At 45.5% G+C, this 13,295-nt stretch overlaps 1 protein-coding gene across 1 annotated transcript in view; it reads left to right on the top strand.

The window, feature by feature from the left end:
* The window catches only part of LOC142304187 (adhesion G protein-coupled receptor E5-like), a 271,167-nt gene that overhangs the window by 236,204 nt on the left and 21,668 nt on the right, over positions 1-13,295 (top strand). Inside the window, exons 15-18 of the mRNA XM_075346315.1 lie at positions 1,028-1,186; positions 8,144-8,335; positions 10,430-10,647; positions 12,130-12,196. Coding sequence (XP_075202430.1) covers positions 1,028-1,186; positions 8,144-8,335; positions 10,430-10,647; positions 12,130-12,196 — 636 coding nt within the window. The remainder of the gene's footprint in view (positions 1-1,027; positions 1,187-8,143; positions 8,336-10,429; positions 10,648-12,129; positions 12,197-13,295) is intronic.

Raw genomic sequence — 13,295 nt, 5'->3', positions numbered from 1 at the left:
CGGGGCGGGGACTATCGTGCTCGGCATCGCAAGCCGATGCTTGCAATGTCGTTGTGTGCAAAGTGCCCCTTAGAATCAGTGTGCGTGATCACAATGCCCCGCACTTCCGATCATGCTCACTATGAAATCGGGTGTACATCCCCATACACACTAGACATCTCTGGAGCCGGGACATGTACACCCATCTTCATAGCGCACATGACCGGAAGTGCGGGGTATTCTGATAGAGCCATATTAGCTTATAGAGCCATACCAGACTCTCAATAGAGATTATAAAATGACACTGAAGTGTCAGGGGCGAGCTGGACTTCTCTGAACATGAGTTTCTAGTTCTGTAATGATAAATGTCTTGCTGCCTAAACAAACATGGCAAATAAATAAAAGTTCATACTGTGACAATACAGTCAGGCCAGAACTTTCTGTGTCAACCCTTGCAGCATGCTGGCTTAGCTTGCATAGCAAAAACCTGCTGACAGATTCTCTTTAAAGATTTCGGCACTAGTGAGCTTCATAAATGTTGCTTAACTTTATAGCTATAAAGAGAAGAAATAGTGTTATCCCTTATGTACACATAGAATAGCTTATTCTAAAAAAGTCAGTTATAAAAACTCGTCAGTACTATAAAAACTGAGAATTTTGTCAGACTGTTGACCAAAGATATGGCTCCCTACCACTGGCGGATGCAGACAGAAGTCTTTGCAGTCCGATATCTCCTCATAATGCACACGTGCACCGTCTTTGGAGGTGGATGTGGCCCCCTTATCTATCAGGCCCCTGTGTTTCTGCCCCTCCTCTACAATCCCTCCCTGTCTCATTGCATTGAATTGTCAGGTCAGACATCAGCTCTTGGATAGTGGACAAAGGGGTGTAATGACCAGCGTTGTTCAGCTCATTGTAATATTGGTGGCACGTAGGTATTTGACTATTTTTTTGTTGTTCTTTTTATGTTGCTGGGCATTATACTTTATGTCCCCCTGAGGTCTATGCTATAACCGTTCTTCTTAAAGATATACTCTTTAATTCACAGGCGGATTCCAGAAACTTGACTTGCGTGTCCTGGTCAGTATCAGACAATAGCTGGAGTAGTAGAGGTTGTGTGATGCTGACAAGCGATGATAATGGAGTGACCTGTAACTGCACACACTTGACCAGTTTTGCCGTCTTGATGCTTTTGCATGACTATGAGGTGAGATTCTTTGGCCCTTTTTTATTATATAGAGTGTAATGTAATCTTGCTCATACAAGTCAGTCATAACTTATTTAATTCCCCTCAGCGCTGCAGTACTGACAATTACCACAAGATGTCACTGTACTCAGGTTCACAGTTTGCATGGTACTGTGAGAGAGGGTAGGTCTGTTTGAAGCCTGGTTCACACGTCAATGAAAAACACAGACGTCTTTCACTGATGTGTTAAAAACGCATATGTCCCTCCGTGTGCCGTGATTCACAGCACACGTGGGTTGTCCATGTGCAATCCGTGAGACGTGATCCATGCTCCATGATAGCACATGGAGACAAACTCATCTGTCCCCACTCCTGCTGTCCGTGGTGCTGAAGAGTCCTGCGATGCAGCATCCGGCCGCCGCTGTGTCACCTCTGCAGCTGCTTCCGGGTCGGCGGTGCCTGCATAAATGAATATACATACTTTTCCTTCCCCGTCTTACCAGTTTCCCCAATAAAAATGTCACTACTCACCCCAACCCCATACTCCTTTTCCTATCTTTACTCCCTTTCCCATTTTTATAGTACTTAAATGGTAAGATTATAGCACATGTGAATGAATACATGGATATGGGTGGCTCAGTGGTTAGCACTGCAGTCCTGCAACGCTGGGGTCCTGGGTTCTAGTCCTACTAAGGACAACATCTGCAAGGAGTTTGTATGATCTCCCCGTGTTTGCGTGGGTTTCCTCCGGGTACTCTGGTTTCCTCCCCCACTCCAAAAAACCCCATACTGATAGGGAATTTAGATTGTGAGCTCCAATGGGGACAGTGTTGCCAATGTATGTAAAACGCTGTGGAATTAATAGCACTATATAAATGAATAAATATTATATTATTATATTACTGTAATGATAATACAACTCCTTCAAATTTGTACTTCCCCACATATTTTCAAAATAAAAATATTTTAAACACATAATGCATGACAGTAATTGGCCGGGCAGGAAGCAGCAGAGAGCAGATGCCGAACACAGCGTCGCTGGAGACGGGTGAGTTTAAATAGCTTTTTATTTTCAATGTCTATGTTTTTCTGGTACGTGTTTCACGGATCACACTATAGTGTGGTCCGTGGGACATCAGTGATGCCTGAAAAAAAAGACATGTCTCCATGCGGAGCACACAGATACGCAGGTACGCTGCACAGAGATATGGTCAGTGAAAAATCACTGATGTGTGAGCAGACCCATTGATTATAATGTGTCTGCGTATGTCAGTGATTCTGGTACGTATAAAAACTGTCACATACATACCAGAATCACTGACGTCTGAAAGGGGCCTTAGATACAGGAACAGCTTTGGCAATGTTAACGGCAGGTCTGGACCACAGTGGGGTGGAGTCAGGGGGAGATTTAGGCAGTAGTGGGGTGCAGTCAGTGAGTTAAAGGGACAGTCGGGGGCCTTGTTAGTCATGGCAGAGCCTGATGTTCGGCTGCAGCGCAGCCCGGTGTTTTTCTCCGCACCTCGACCACCACTTTAGTGCAATACAGTAATAAGCATAATACTTTTTCTTCATGCGTCACAAGCACTGACACGGTCACAGGTTCTTTCAACCAAACTTCTTAACTTGTCAACTTCGACAAGAGTTTTTTATGTCACCTGAGGGGGGCACATTCTTGTTCCTCGAAGGGGTTATCATTAGCAACGGATAAGTCATACATTTTACTGGCTGACTGTTTCACTGTTACTCTGGCTCCTGTTGGGGTCCCTAAGCTCCTCATCCTCTCCTTCAGCTTCATGATTCATGGCAAAAACAAGTCTTTCTGGTCAGTCAGGACCTACTCTTCTTTCAAGAGCCCACTGACCTTCCGCTGATTGAGGGGGTTTGTTAGATATCCACCAGGGAATGGACACTACCCGGGCTGCATTTCGTGTCCGGCACCCATATTTGACCCAGAAGGTCACACCAAAGTAAAGTTATTGGGGTTTTTCCTCCACCACGCCTCTCGCAGACACAGTCCGCTCCTCAGGGACTATCCTCACCCAACTGACTTCTTAACTGTTATTTTTCAAACTAACCCCCTCCCCTTCACTAACTCCCTTTAACCCGGGACCAGGGAAGCAGCTTACACTTTGTGGCCACCTAGTGGCCGTTTAAACATATTACACCATAACATGATCTTTAAACATTGCATTTTATACACAGTGGATTTGCAGGTCTGCGCAGCCGAGCCTTAGGCTATGTGCGCACTTGAAATGTGAAGTTTCTCAAGAAAATTTCTTGAGAAACTTCTGCCAGTGAAAGATTTCCGGACCTGCGGAAAAAATCCGCACCAAATCCGCATGCGTTTTTGCCGCGGATTTGCCGCGGATTTACCGCAGGTTTGTCCCTGCAATAAATAATAAAGATAATCGATAGACAGATAATGGATAGAGGGAAAGATGGATAGATGAATAGATAGATAGATAGAGGGATAGATAGATAGATGAATAGATAGATAGATAGATGAATAGATAGATAGATGAATAGATAGATAGATAGAGGGATAGATAGATAGATGAATAGATAGATAGAGGGATAGATGGATAGATAGATAGATAGATAGAGGGATAGATAGATAGAGGGATAGATAGATAGAGGGATAGATAGATAGATAGATAGATAGATAGAGGGATAGATAGATAGATAGATAGATAGAGGGATAGATAGATAGATAGATAGATAGATAGATGAGAAAAACCTATATAATGTTCCACCTCCCTGCATTTTCTAAGCTGGCACCCTTTAGTGACTTTCATGTGGCACTTAGGCTACTTTCACACCTCCGGTTTTTGCTATGCGGCACAATCCGGCACTTTGCATGAAAATCGCAACCGTTTTTTTTTTGCTGCCGGTTGCGATTTTCCTGCATAGACTTTAATTAGTGCCGCATTGTGCCGCATGGCCTTGCGTTCCGTCCGTTTTTTGCCGCATGCGGCAGATGTAGCCGATGCGGCGGCCGGATGGAACGTTGCCTGGCACGTTTTTTCGTGCGGCAAAAAAAACCGCATCGCGCCGCATTCGGCCGATGCGGCGCATTTTTCAATGCATGCCTATGGCGGCCGGATGCGGCGCGATGCGGCAATAACCGCATCCGGCCGCCGCATGCGGTTTTTGCCACTGCGCATGCTCAGTAGCATGCCGCAAGCAGCAAAAACCGGACTGGCCGCACAGGAAAAACTTATGCAAAGGATGCGGTGTTTTCACCGCATCCGTTGCATAGCTTGCACAGCCGGATTGAGCCGCAGAGCTCAAGCCGGATGTGTGAAAGTAGCCTAAAGGGTGCTTAGCCTTGTATTTAGCCATAAAATAAATAAATACTTAAAAAAAAATGACGTGAGGTCCCCCCATTTTTTGTAGCCAGCTAGGGTAAAGCAGACGGCTGCAGCCTGCAGACCACCGCTGGCAGCTTCACCTTGGCTGATAATCCAAAACAGTGGGCACCCCACGCTGTTATTTTAAATTATATAAATAATTTAAAACAAAAAACGTGGGGTCCCCCCCATATTGGATCACCAGCCAAGGTAAAGCGGACAGCTGGGGTCTGATATTCTCAGACTAGGGAGGTCCACTGTTATTGGACACTCCCCAGCCTAAAAATAGCAGGCCGCAGCCGCCCCAGGAGTAGCGCATCCATTAGACGTGCCAATCCTGGCGCTTTGCCCCAGCTCATCCCGCGCCCTGGTGCGTTGGCAAACGGGGTAATATATGGGGTTGATGCCAGATGTGTAATGTCACCTGGCATCAAGCCCTGGGGTTGGTGAGGTCAGGCGTCTATCAGATACCCGACATCACCAACCCAGTCAGTAATAATTAAAAAATAGACAACAAAAAAAGTTTTATTTGAAAAAACACTCCCCAAAACATTCCCTCTTTAACCAATTTATTGAAAAGAGCACAATCAATTCCACGTCCGGCGTAATCCAATAAGGGGGGGGGGCACGGCGATCCATACCATAGTCGCTGTCCCAGTCAATGAAAAACAGAATGTTCCCCATTGGCTGGGAGAGCAATGCAGTGACCTGAGCTAACATCAATAGGTCAGCTCAGGTCACTGCAGGGGATGACGAGCGCTGCCATCAGGAGCATAGATGAGATCATTACCTTCTGTGATCATCTCCTGTACTGCTGACGTCAGCGCTGTCACTGACTTATCGCGAGAGCCCGTGACGTCACCGCTAGTGACAGTCTCGGGCCGCTCGCGAGACAGGCATAGACAGCGGTGACGTCAGGAGGCAGGAGATCGTCACAGCAGGTAATGATCTCACCTCCTGACAGCAGCGATCGTCATCCCCGCGGCTCCCAGCACTGCAGGATGTCAGTGTCTGCCTGCGCTGCAGCGTGACAGGCTGCTGACACTGCGGGCATACACTGACACCCTGCAGTGCTGGGAGCCGCGAGGCCGGAGCAGGACACACACTGCACGGGCACCTGGAGGTCGCACGGAAGTGCTTCTGTGCGGCGTCCAGGGAGTGTGACGTGTGTTTACTCTGCTCCTCTTCCTGGCATAATGACATCGCTTCCTGCAAAACCGCAGGCAGCGATGGGCATTACCGCAGGTAAATCGCGGCTATTCCGGTGGTATACCGCACATCATTGCTACCTGCGGAATACCCCCGGAATACCCCCGGTACCTGCGGAAATTAATGGACATGCACATTTTCTCAAGAAAGTTTCTCGAGAAAATTTTCTCAAGAAATTTTCTTGAGAAAAATCCGCACAGTGCGCACAGCTATTTTTTTTTCTCATTGAATTTCATGGGAAATGTCTGCACAAAGATTGCAGACATTTCTCAAGAAATTTCCGGGGCAAATCCGCGGGTAAATCCGCGGGAAAAACGGTCTAGTGCGCACATAGCCTTACACCCCCTTACAGCTGGAAGAGAAAGAGAGAGAACCAGAGCAGAAGGAGTGCAGATGACCAGGCTCGCTATGAAGGTTTAACTCTCCAGAGATGGCAGAAAAGGGGGTCTCTTACCAGGCAAGCTTTGGGTAAAAGTGTGGAGACATTGTCAGGCCAGAGGAGAAAGGGGACCATGAGAGAGGAGGGATGCCCTGCTGCTAAGAGCTGTCATTGGGAAGTAACATAGCAGTGCTGGGGATATCATAGTCATGGCAAAACAAATGGACTTGTATGGTTATATATCCATAGGATGCAGACACATCAGCTCCACCTTCTCTCTGTGGAAGAGATTATCCACATATTGTAACCCTTAGTAAAGAGGAAGATGGAAAATGTATAAACTGTTTTACCTTGTACTCAAATTTAAGAGAAAATAAAGAAAATTACTTTTTGGAGCTCTGGTGTGGACTTTTAGTTGAGGATACTAAATGCAGCGGTACCGCGCTACTGTATGTATAGCTGAGAGCAAAACAGAGGCTTCCTGCATTATGGTTCCGACATTAATGAGGCATGTTTCTACACATAACATCGTTGTCAGTAATGTGTCGGGGTGAGAGAAGTGAACCCTGACTACCACCCATGGCACGCTTACTAAATAATAGTTGTCCAATCATCTCCTCCTTATTCTGATAACTGCGTAAAGACATAATTACCAATTTGCACAGTTGGAATTCTGAGAGATTACCGGTTGTGGAGTGCGAAGCATCCCAGCATCATGCACAAGGAACCTTTTTTTGGGGGAATTTCAGTGGCACCCAGAAGATTTACCCACTGTGCCTGGAATCTGGAAGGACGCTCCATCCTCCAGGAGTGTCTCGGAGGTTCTGGTAGAATTGGCAAGTCATAAGTTGCCTTACTGCACTTCCGCCAGATCCCAAATACCATAGGGGAAAGAAGAGACACCCAGGGAGTAGTAGGAACCTGAGTATTAGTAGTGGGAACCAGAGATCCCCATTGGCTACAGGGCTGGTGAGAGGATCCATAGGGACGTCCTCTTCTCCCACAAGGATCAGGAGCACCACAGGGGTTTAGGCTAAAACCACCCAGGGGCAGGGGAGGCACCAAGGAAAAAGGAGGGAGGGCGGCAAGGCACCATACAGTCTGGGACACTTTCTTAAATCACTACTCTGCCCACCAAGAAGCCGTATGTTAAATCATTTTTTTGTTTGTGTGGTTGGCTCCTTCACCTGTCTAAAGTAGTAACATTAATTGCTTTAAAAAAAGAGGTTCTTCAGCAGCTTCAGTTTATTATCCTATATCAAAATGTTTTACACTGTATTTAAAGCAGTAATCCGTCTCTACGTCCGGATCTGGAGGTGAATAGCGCTGGTAACATCATGTCTACAAATATCTCCTCGCTCATGTACCAGCATCATGCACATTCCTTCATTAGTTCAGACTGCACCAAGGCAAATTTAAAGTACCACTCCAGTGTTGTTTTTTTTTGTTCTTTTTTTTCCAGCGCTGGAGTGGCCCTTTAAATGTAAGCCCCCTGTCATATACTCACCTTCCCAGCGGCTTCACCTTTTACCAACATTTCTCTGGTCCTGCAACACCATCTTGTGACTGCAACGTCTGACTAGCTGGAAGTGAGAAGTTATATCACAAGCTCTAAAGTGCAAGTCTAGGAGAGCCAGAAAGAGGGCAAATGAGGCTCTCATAGACTTGTATAGAGTTGTGACCTCCGGCCCTATGAAACACTAGAGCTGCAGGCAGCTCACATAGTTAGCAACACTGGAAGCAGATGAAAATGGCGGCAGAAGAGTATAAGACCGAGGTCAGGGGACTTACATTTAACGCACCACTCCAGCAATGCAATAAAAAACGCTGCAGTGGTGCTTTAATGGGTAAATATATTGAATGTAACGTTATCAATAAGGCAAGGCAGGAGGGCAATGAAATTATAATCATTCTGTGTCTATGGTAATATTTAAAAAATTGGGAACATTTATGTTATATTGATTTACCTTTCCGTATTTTAAGTCTGATTTTGCATAAAATAAAAGCTGTGTAACGTATTCCTCACACATTGTATTCCAGACCTGGGCTTTGATTCTCATAACACAAATTGGGCTCTCGATCTCGATCTTGTGTCTTGTGTTGGCCATCATCACTTTCTGCTTTTGCCGATCTATCCGTGGAACACGTAACACTATCCACACGCACCTGTGTGTCAGTCTCCTGTTTGGCAACTGCCTATTTCTCCTTGGAATCACCGCGGTTCAAAACAAGGTACAATTCTGTGACATTTCCCGTATATCTAGTTCTAGATTTACAGTATTAGTCGTCATGAGTGAGCACTACCATGCTCGGTACTCGTAACAAGCTGGTCAGACGGCGAACAAGCTCTACTCAGGAACAAGAGCAGCAAGGTAAATACAAAGGACAACTGGGGTAAACTCCACAACCGCACAAAGCAATAAGCACACGACTTCAACCAGATTGTTTGGGACACCACACCTCACTAGACTAAGATAAGCTATAGCTGGCATAGGTGGAAGGATTCAGCTACAATAAATAGGAGGGAGCAGATGTGATTCGTTTCCCTACAACATGTGATCAAAGGAGACTAACAAACAGACTAGCAGTGATTAACTCCCTATAGCTTGCCTGTGAATCATCACACAGCAGGTCGATGTCCGAGTCTGCGTGTATTGATTCCAGACATCAGAGAATTTCTCAGGCAAAGCGTCAGAATCTGCAATCTGAACAGAGCCTGACGCCACCATCACAGTCGGTAGTTTGTGAAAATTACACAACCCTGTTAATGCCGGGTTTGCTGTATATGAGCTGCTCTTTCATTTCTACAGGAGTTATAGAAATTTCCAAATATACTGTATATAGTGTGTCCACCCATATCCTGTCCACCGCCATTAACCTGAGAACGGCGGCAGCTATAGGCATAGAAGTGATGTCTAGGTATAGTAAAGTAGCCATGCGTTATGCAATGAAACCACCTATAGCACCACCTGGTGGAAAACAACGGAGTTAGCATTTTTATCTCGAAAACAAAACGAGATAGAGAAAAAAAGTGAATTACAAAGTTGCAGGGCATCATCAATTCAATACGAATCGACACCTTGCATACAGAAATGCTATGATTAGAACGTGTAAAACTCAGAAGGCTGCGATGTGAAGCAATACCTCATGGAGACCTTCCTACAAGTCATTGGGTATGGTGGCTGCGTGGAGTGGCCTCCACACTCACCTGACCTGACCCCATTGGACTTCTTTCTGTGAGGTCACATCAAACAGCAGGTGTATGCGACCCCTCCACCAACATTGCAGGACCTACGACGACGTATCACAGATGCTTGTGCAAACGTGTCACCTACCATATTGCACAATGTGCAGCAAGATACCGTATGCTGTGCAGAGTCCAGATGTGCATTGCAGCTGACGGGGGACACTTTGAGCATCAACGTTAAATGAGTGCCATATGCGTGACCATCATTCCATGTTTTGGGGGGGTCATGGGTTTCATATCATAGCATTTCTGTATGCAAGGTGTCGATTCGTATTGAATTGATGATGCCCTACAACTTTGTAATTCACTTTTTTTCTCTATCTCGTTCCGTTCTTTAAATAAAAATGCTAACTCCGTTGTTTTCCACCAGGTGGTGCTATAGGTGGCTTCATTGCGTAGCGCATGGCTACTTTACTATACCTAGACACCACTTCTATGCCTATAGCTGCCGCCGTTCTCAAGTTAATGGCGGTGGACAGGATATGGGTGGACACACTGTATATAGGATAGCTGTGTGCATATGTAGGGTATGTGTGTATACATATGGATATACCGTACACTGTATAGTGCAACTTAATTCATATTTCAAGAAAATGCATATACTCCAAAAAATGGCACAAATAATTCCAGCCTGTAGATGATTAATTCTGACTAAATTGTTGCCCAAATGTCACTCCTGTCACTTTGATTATGATTTGTGGGACAGAAAGTAAATCAATAAATGATATGAAGGAATATATTTCTGTGTGTATAGAGACCTATTAGGGTATATACAGAAATTACAGAGGGTAACCTCCTTTCATAGGCCAGAAGCGCAAAGAAACGTCAGCTTCCATTCCGGTAGACACAGGCGCACCAGATTTTACTTAGATATCCAGATGTGTCCACCTATAATTTTCCATCATTAAGACGTCTAATTTCTCAAGATATGGATTCCATACATTATAGGAAGATGCTACCAAAATCCATATCCCAACAGAGCATCACAAATGTGTGGGTTTTTTTCCCCCCAAACTGGCCATGTCCTGTCTTCTATCAGGCCTTTTATACGAGGTAACGTCCATGTTTTTGCATCATAGGTGGTTTGCGGGATCGTTGCCGCACTTCTCCATGCTTTATACCTCTGCTCCTTTTGCTGGATGGCTCTGGAAGGATTGGAGCTTTACCGCATGTTAGTTACAGTATTCAAAACCCACCTGAAGAAAAGATACCTCCTGGCGGTGGGGTACGGCACGCCGACCGCGATCATCATAATCAGCGCAGCAATTTATCATGAAGGCTACGGAACCAAAAAATAGTGAGTAATGGTGAATGGGGAGATGCTCATGATAGGAAAAGATTAGTATGAAAAGGATATTTCCATCCTTAACCCTAGAACGCATACCTGGGGCCTCGCTAGCCTGCTAGGTCACTTGATTTCTATGGTTGCGCGTTCTAGGGTTAGGCGGGCTTTGCACGTTGCGACATCGCAAGCCGATGCTGCGATGTCGCACGCGATAGTCCCCGCCCCCGTCGCAGGTACAATATCTTGTGGCTAGATTGTCACTGTAAATAAGCACTTGTACCTTGCGCCCCCCACCCCCCATATCTCATTGTAGATTGTAAGCTCTCTCCAGCAGGGATGTCTTTTTTTCCCTTTAAATATTGTATTTTCTATAACTGCTACTTGTTTGTATATGATCCTTCTGAATTGTAAAGCGCTGCGGAATATGTTGGCGCTATAGAAATAAAGATTATAATTATTTATTATTAATACTTTTATTTTGTTTACAACTCGTTCCCTAGGTGATAGACCACTGCTGCTGTCTAGCTTGTAAGCGCCGCACTGAAGCTGGCCTGCGATTAGGAGGTAACCAAGTCATCCAGTTTTGTCCAGCTTCAAAACAGTGCTTACAAGCTCAATAGAAAAGACATGTGTTCTGCCATATAGCAGTGGTCGGTCTCCAAGGCAACTATAGGTAAACAAAAGAAAACTGTAGAACAGTTGAAAATTTTCAGTAAATTGAAAAATTGTTTGTGTTTATAAGCATTATCCTACATTAAGGCAGGCTTTGCACACTACGACATCGCAGGTGCGATGTCGGTGGGGTCAAATTGAAAATGACGCACTTCCGGCATCGCATGCGACATCGTAGTGTGTAAAGGTTCGATGATACGATTAACGAGCGCAAAAGCGTCGTAATCGTATCATCGGTGCAGCATCGGCATAATCCATAATTACGCTGATGCGACGGTCCGATGTTGTTCCTCGCTCCAGCGGCAGCACACATCGCTGTGTGTGAAGCCGCAGGAGCGAGGAACATCTCCTACCGGCGTCACCGCGGCTTCCGTAGGTTATGCGGAAGAGAGAAGGTGGGCGGGATGTTTACATCCCGCTCATCTCCGCCCCTCCGCTCCTATTGGCCGCCTGCCGTGTGACGTCACAGTGACGCCGCACGACCCTTAATAAGGAGGCGGGTCGCCGGCCAGAGCGACGGTCGCAGGACAGGTGAGTCCATGTGAAGCTGCCGTAGCGATAATGTTCGCTACGCCAGCTATCACAAGGATATCGCAGCTGCGACGGGGGCGGGGACTAGCGGCTTGCGATGTCGCAGCGTGCAAAGTACCCCTAAGAATTAAGAAAGATCATAGAATTTTGAAATATTTTTCATTAAAAAAATGTCCTGTTTTTGGTTAAAAAAAAAACGAAAAATGGTAACCATCTATGTGAATAAATCATAAATATAAAAAACTAAAAAAGAAAGTCTTCCTAACCTGTTTCCCCTCAATTTTCTTGCAGTTGCTGGTTGTCTCTTGATAAAGGTTTTATCTGGGCTTTTATGGGACCTGTATGTGTGATTATCCTGGTAAGTAGACATGTCAGATTTCTAAATGTCTTCATCTAGAGGTGATCAAACACAATCGACTAACCCCTGCTTAGCCCACTGTGTTCACACTATGTCATGCTTGGTACGAGAATGTACCAAGCGCACGGCGAAATGCAAGGGAAACCCTGTGTCTAAGGAAAGGGAAGATGGTGACCCCTGACCGATCCTACTGCTGGTCCCTGAGGTCTCTCACAACCCTAGATAGGTTCCGCACCTATGCGCCGAGCCGGATACCTGACCCTAGGTATCCATAGTGCTGGACTCTAAATAGGGAACGGATGGGATGAGCTTTTCGTCAAACCCACTAAACATTATAGAAGACACAAGGGGAACACATAGGAGAAAAGCATGAACTACTTATCATTAGATGACTCAGATAGACGTTCAGCAGCGTTTTGAGCAATCATACCACAGAGGAGTGCAAGCCACCTGCTTGCATCCAAGGCTTGAATGAAATGAAAAATATCACCAGCACCAGTCCAAAGGAAGGAAGGGCTATTTAAACAGCAAGAGAATGCTGATGGTCAGCAGTTGGGTGGAAAGCAACCTCCTGCTGAGCCCAAAAGGGGAGAGATGAATCTAGAAGGAAGGCTACCTATACCAATGAATACTGACAGCACGAACAATGGAAAGTTAGGGAGCATTCTGTGACCTTCTATGGCCAGAAACCACATGGCTGCCTGTCACACGTGACACACTATTCTCAATGCTCTGTCCTCAACGGGGATGAGTAAAACCAGAAGAGTTTAGCAGTGTCTTCCCATTGAGAATCCTATTGAACATGCTCACCCAAGCCGAGCATGCACGTGTACAGGAAGGAGACCATGAATCTCTTAATGAATTTGGTGTGGCATTGAGCTGCCATGTACCATTGCCAGAAGAATACTTTACAACATTTTTCTGGTGTAAATTATGATGAATCTGTGTGGCGCTGATCACGGATTTCACTAATACCGGCACAAACTAGATTCTCTGTAGCACTGCTCCCTGATATTGATGGGTATTTCAGCCGAAATCAGATGATATACCACGATGTGATAAATAGATATTATACAGTTCATTGAAAAAGTATTCACAC

Source organism: Anomaloglossus baeobatrachus, chromosome 4 (genome assembly GCF_048569485.1).
Source record: "Anomaloglossus baeobatrachus isolate aAnoBae1 chromosome 4, aAnoBae1.hap1, whole genome shotgun sequence".
Taxonomy (NCBI): Eukaryota; Metazoa; Chordata; class Amphibia; order Anura; family Aromobatidae; genus Anomaloglossus; species Anomaloglossus baeobatrachus.
The sequence above is the reverse complement of the archived record's forward strand: the minus strand, read 5'-3'. Positions and strand labels throughout refer to the sequence as shown.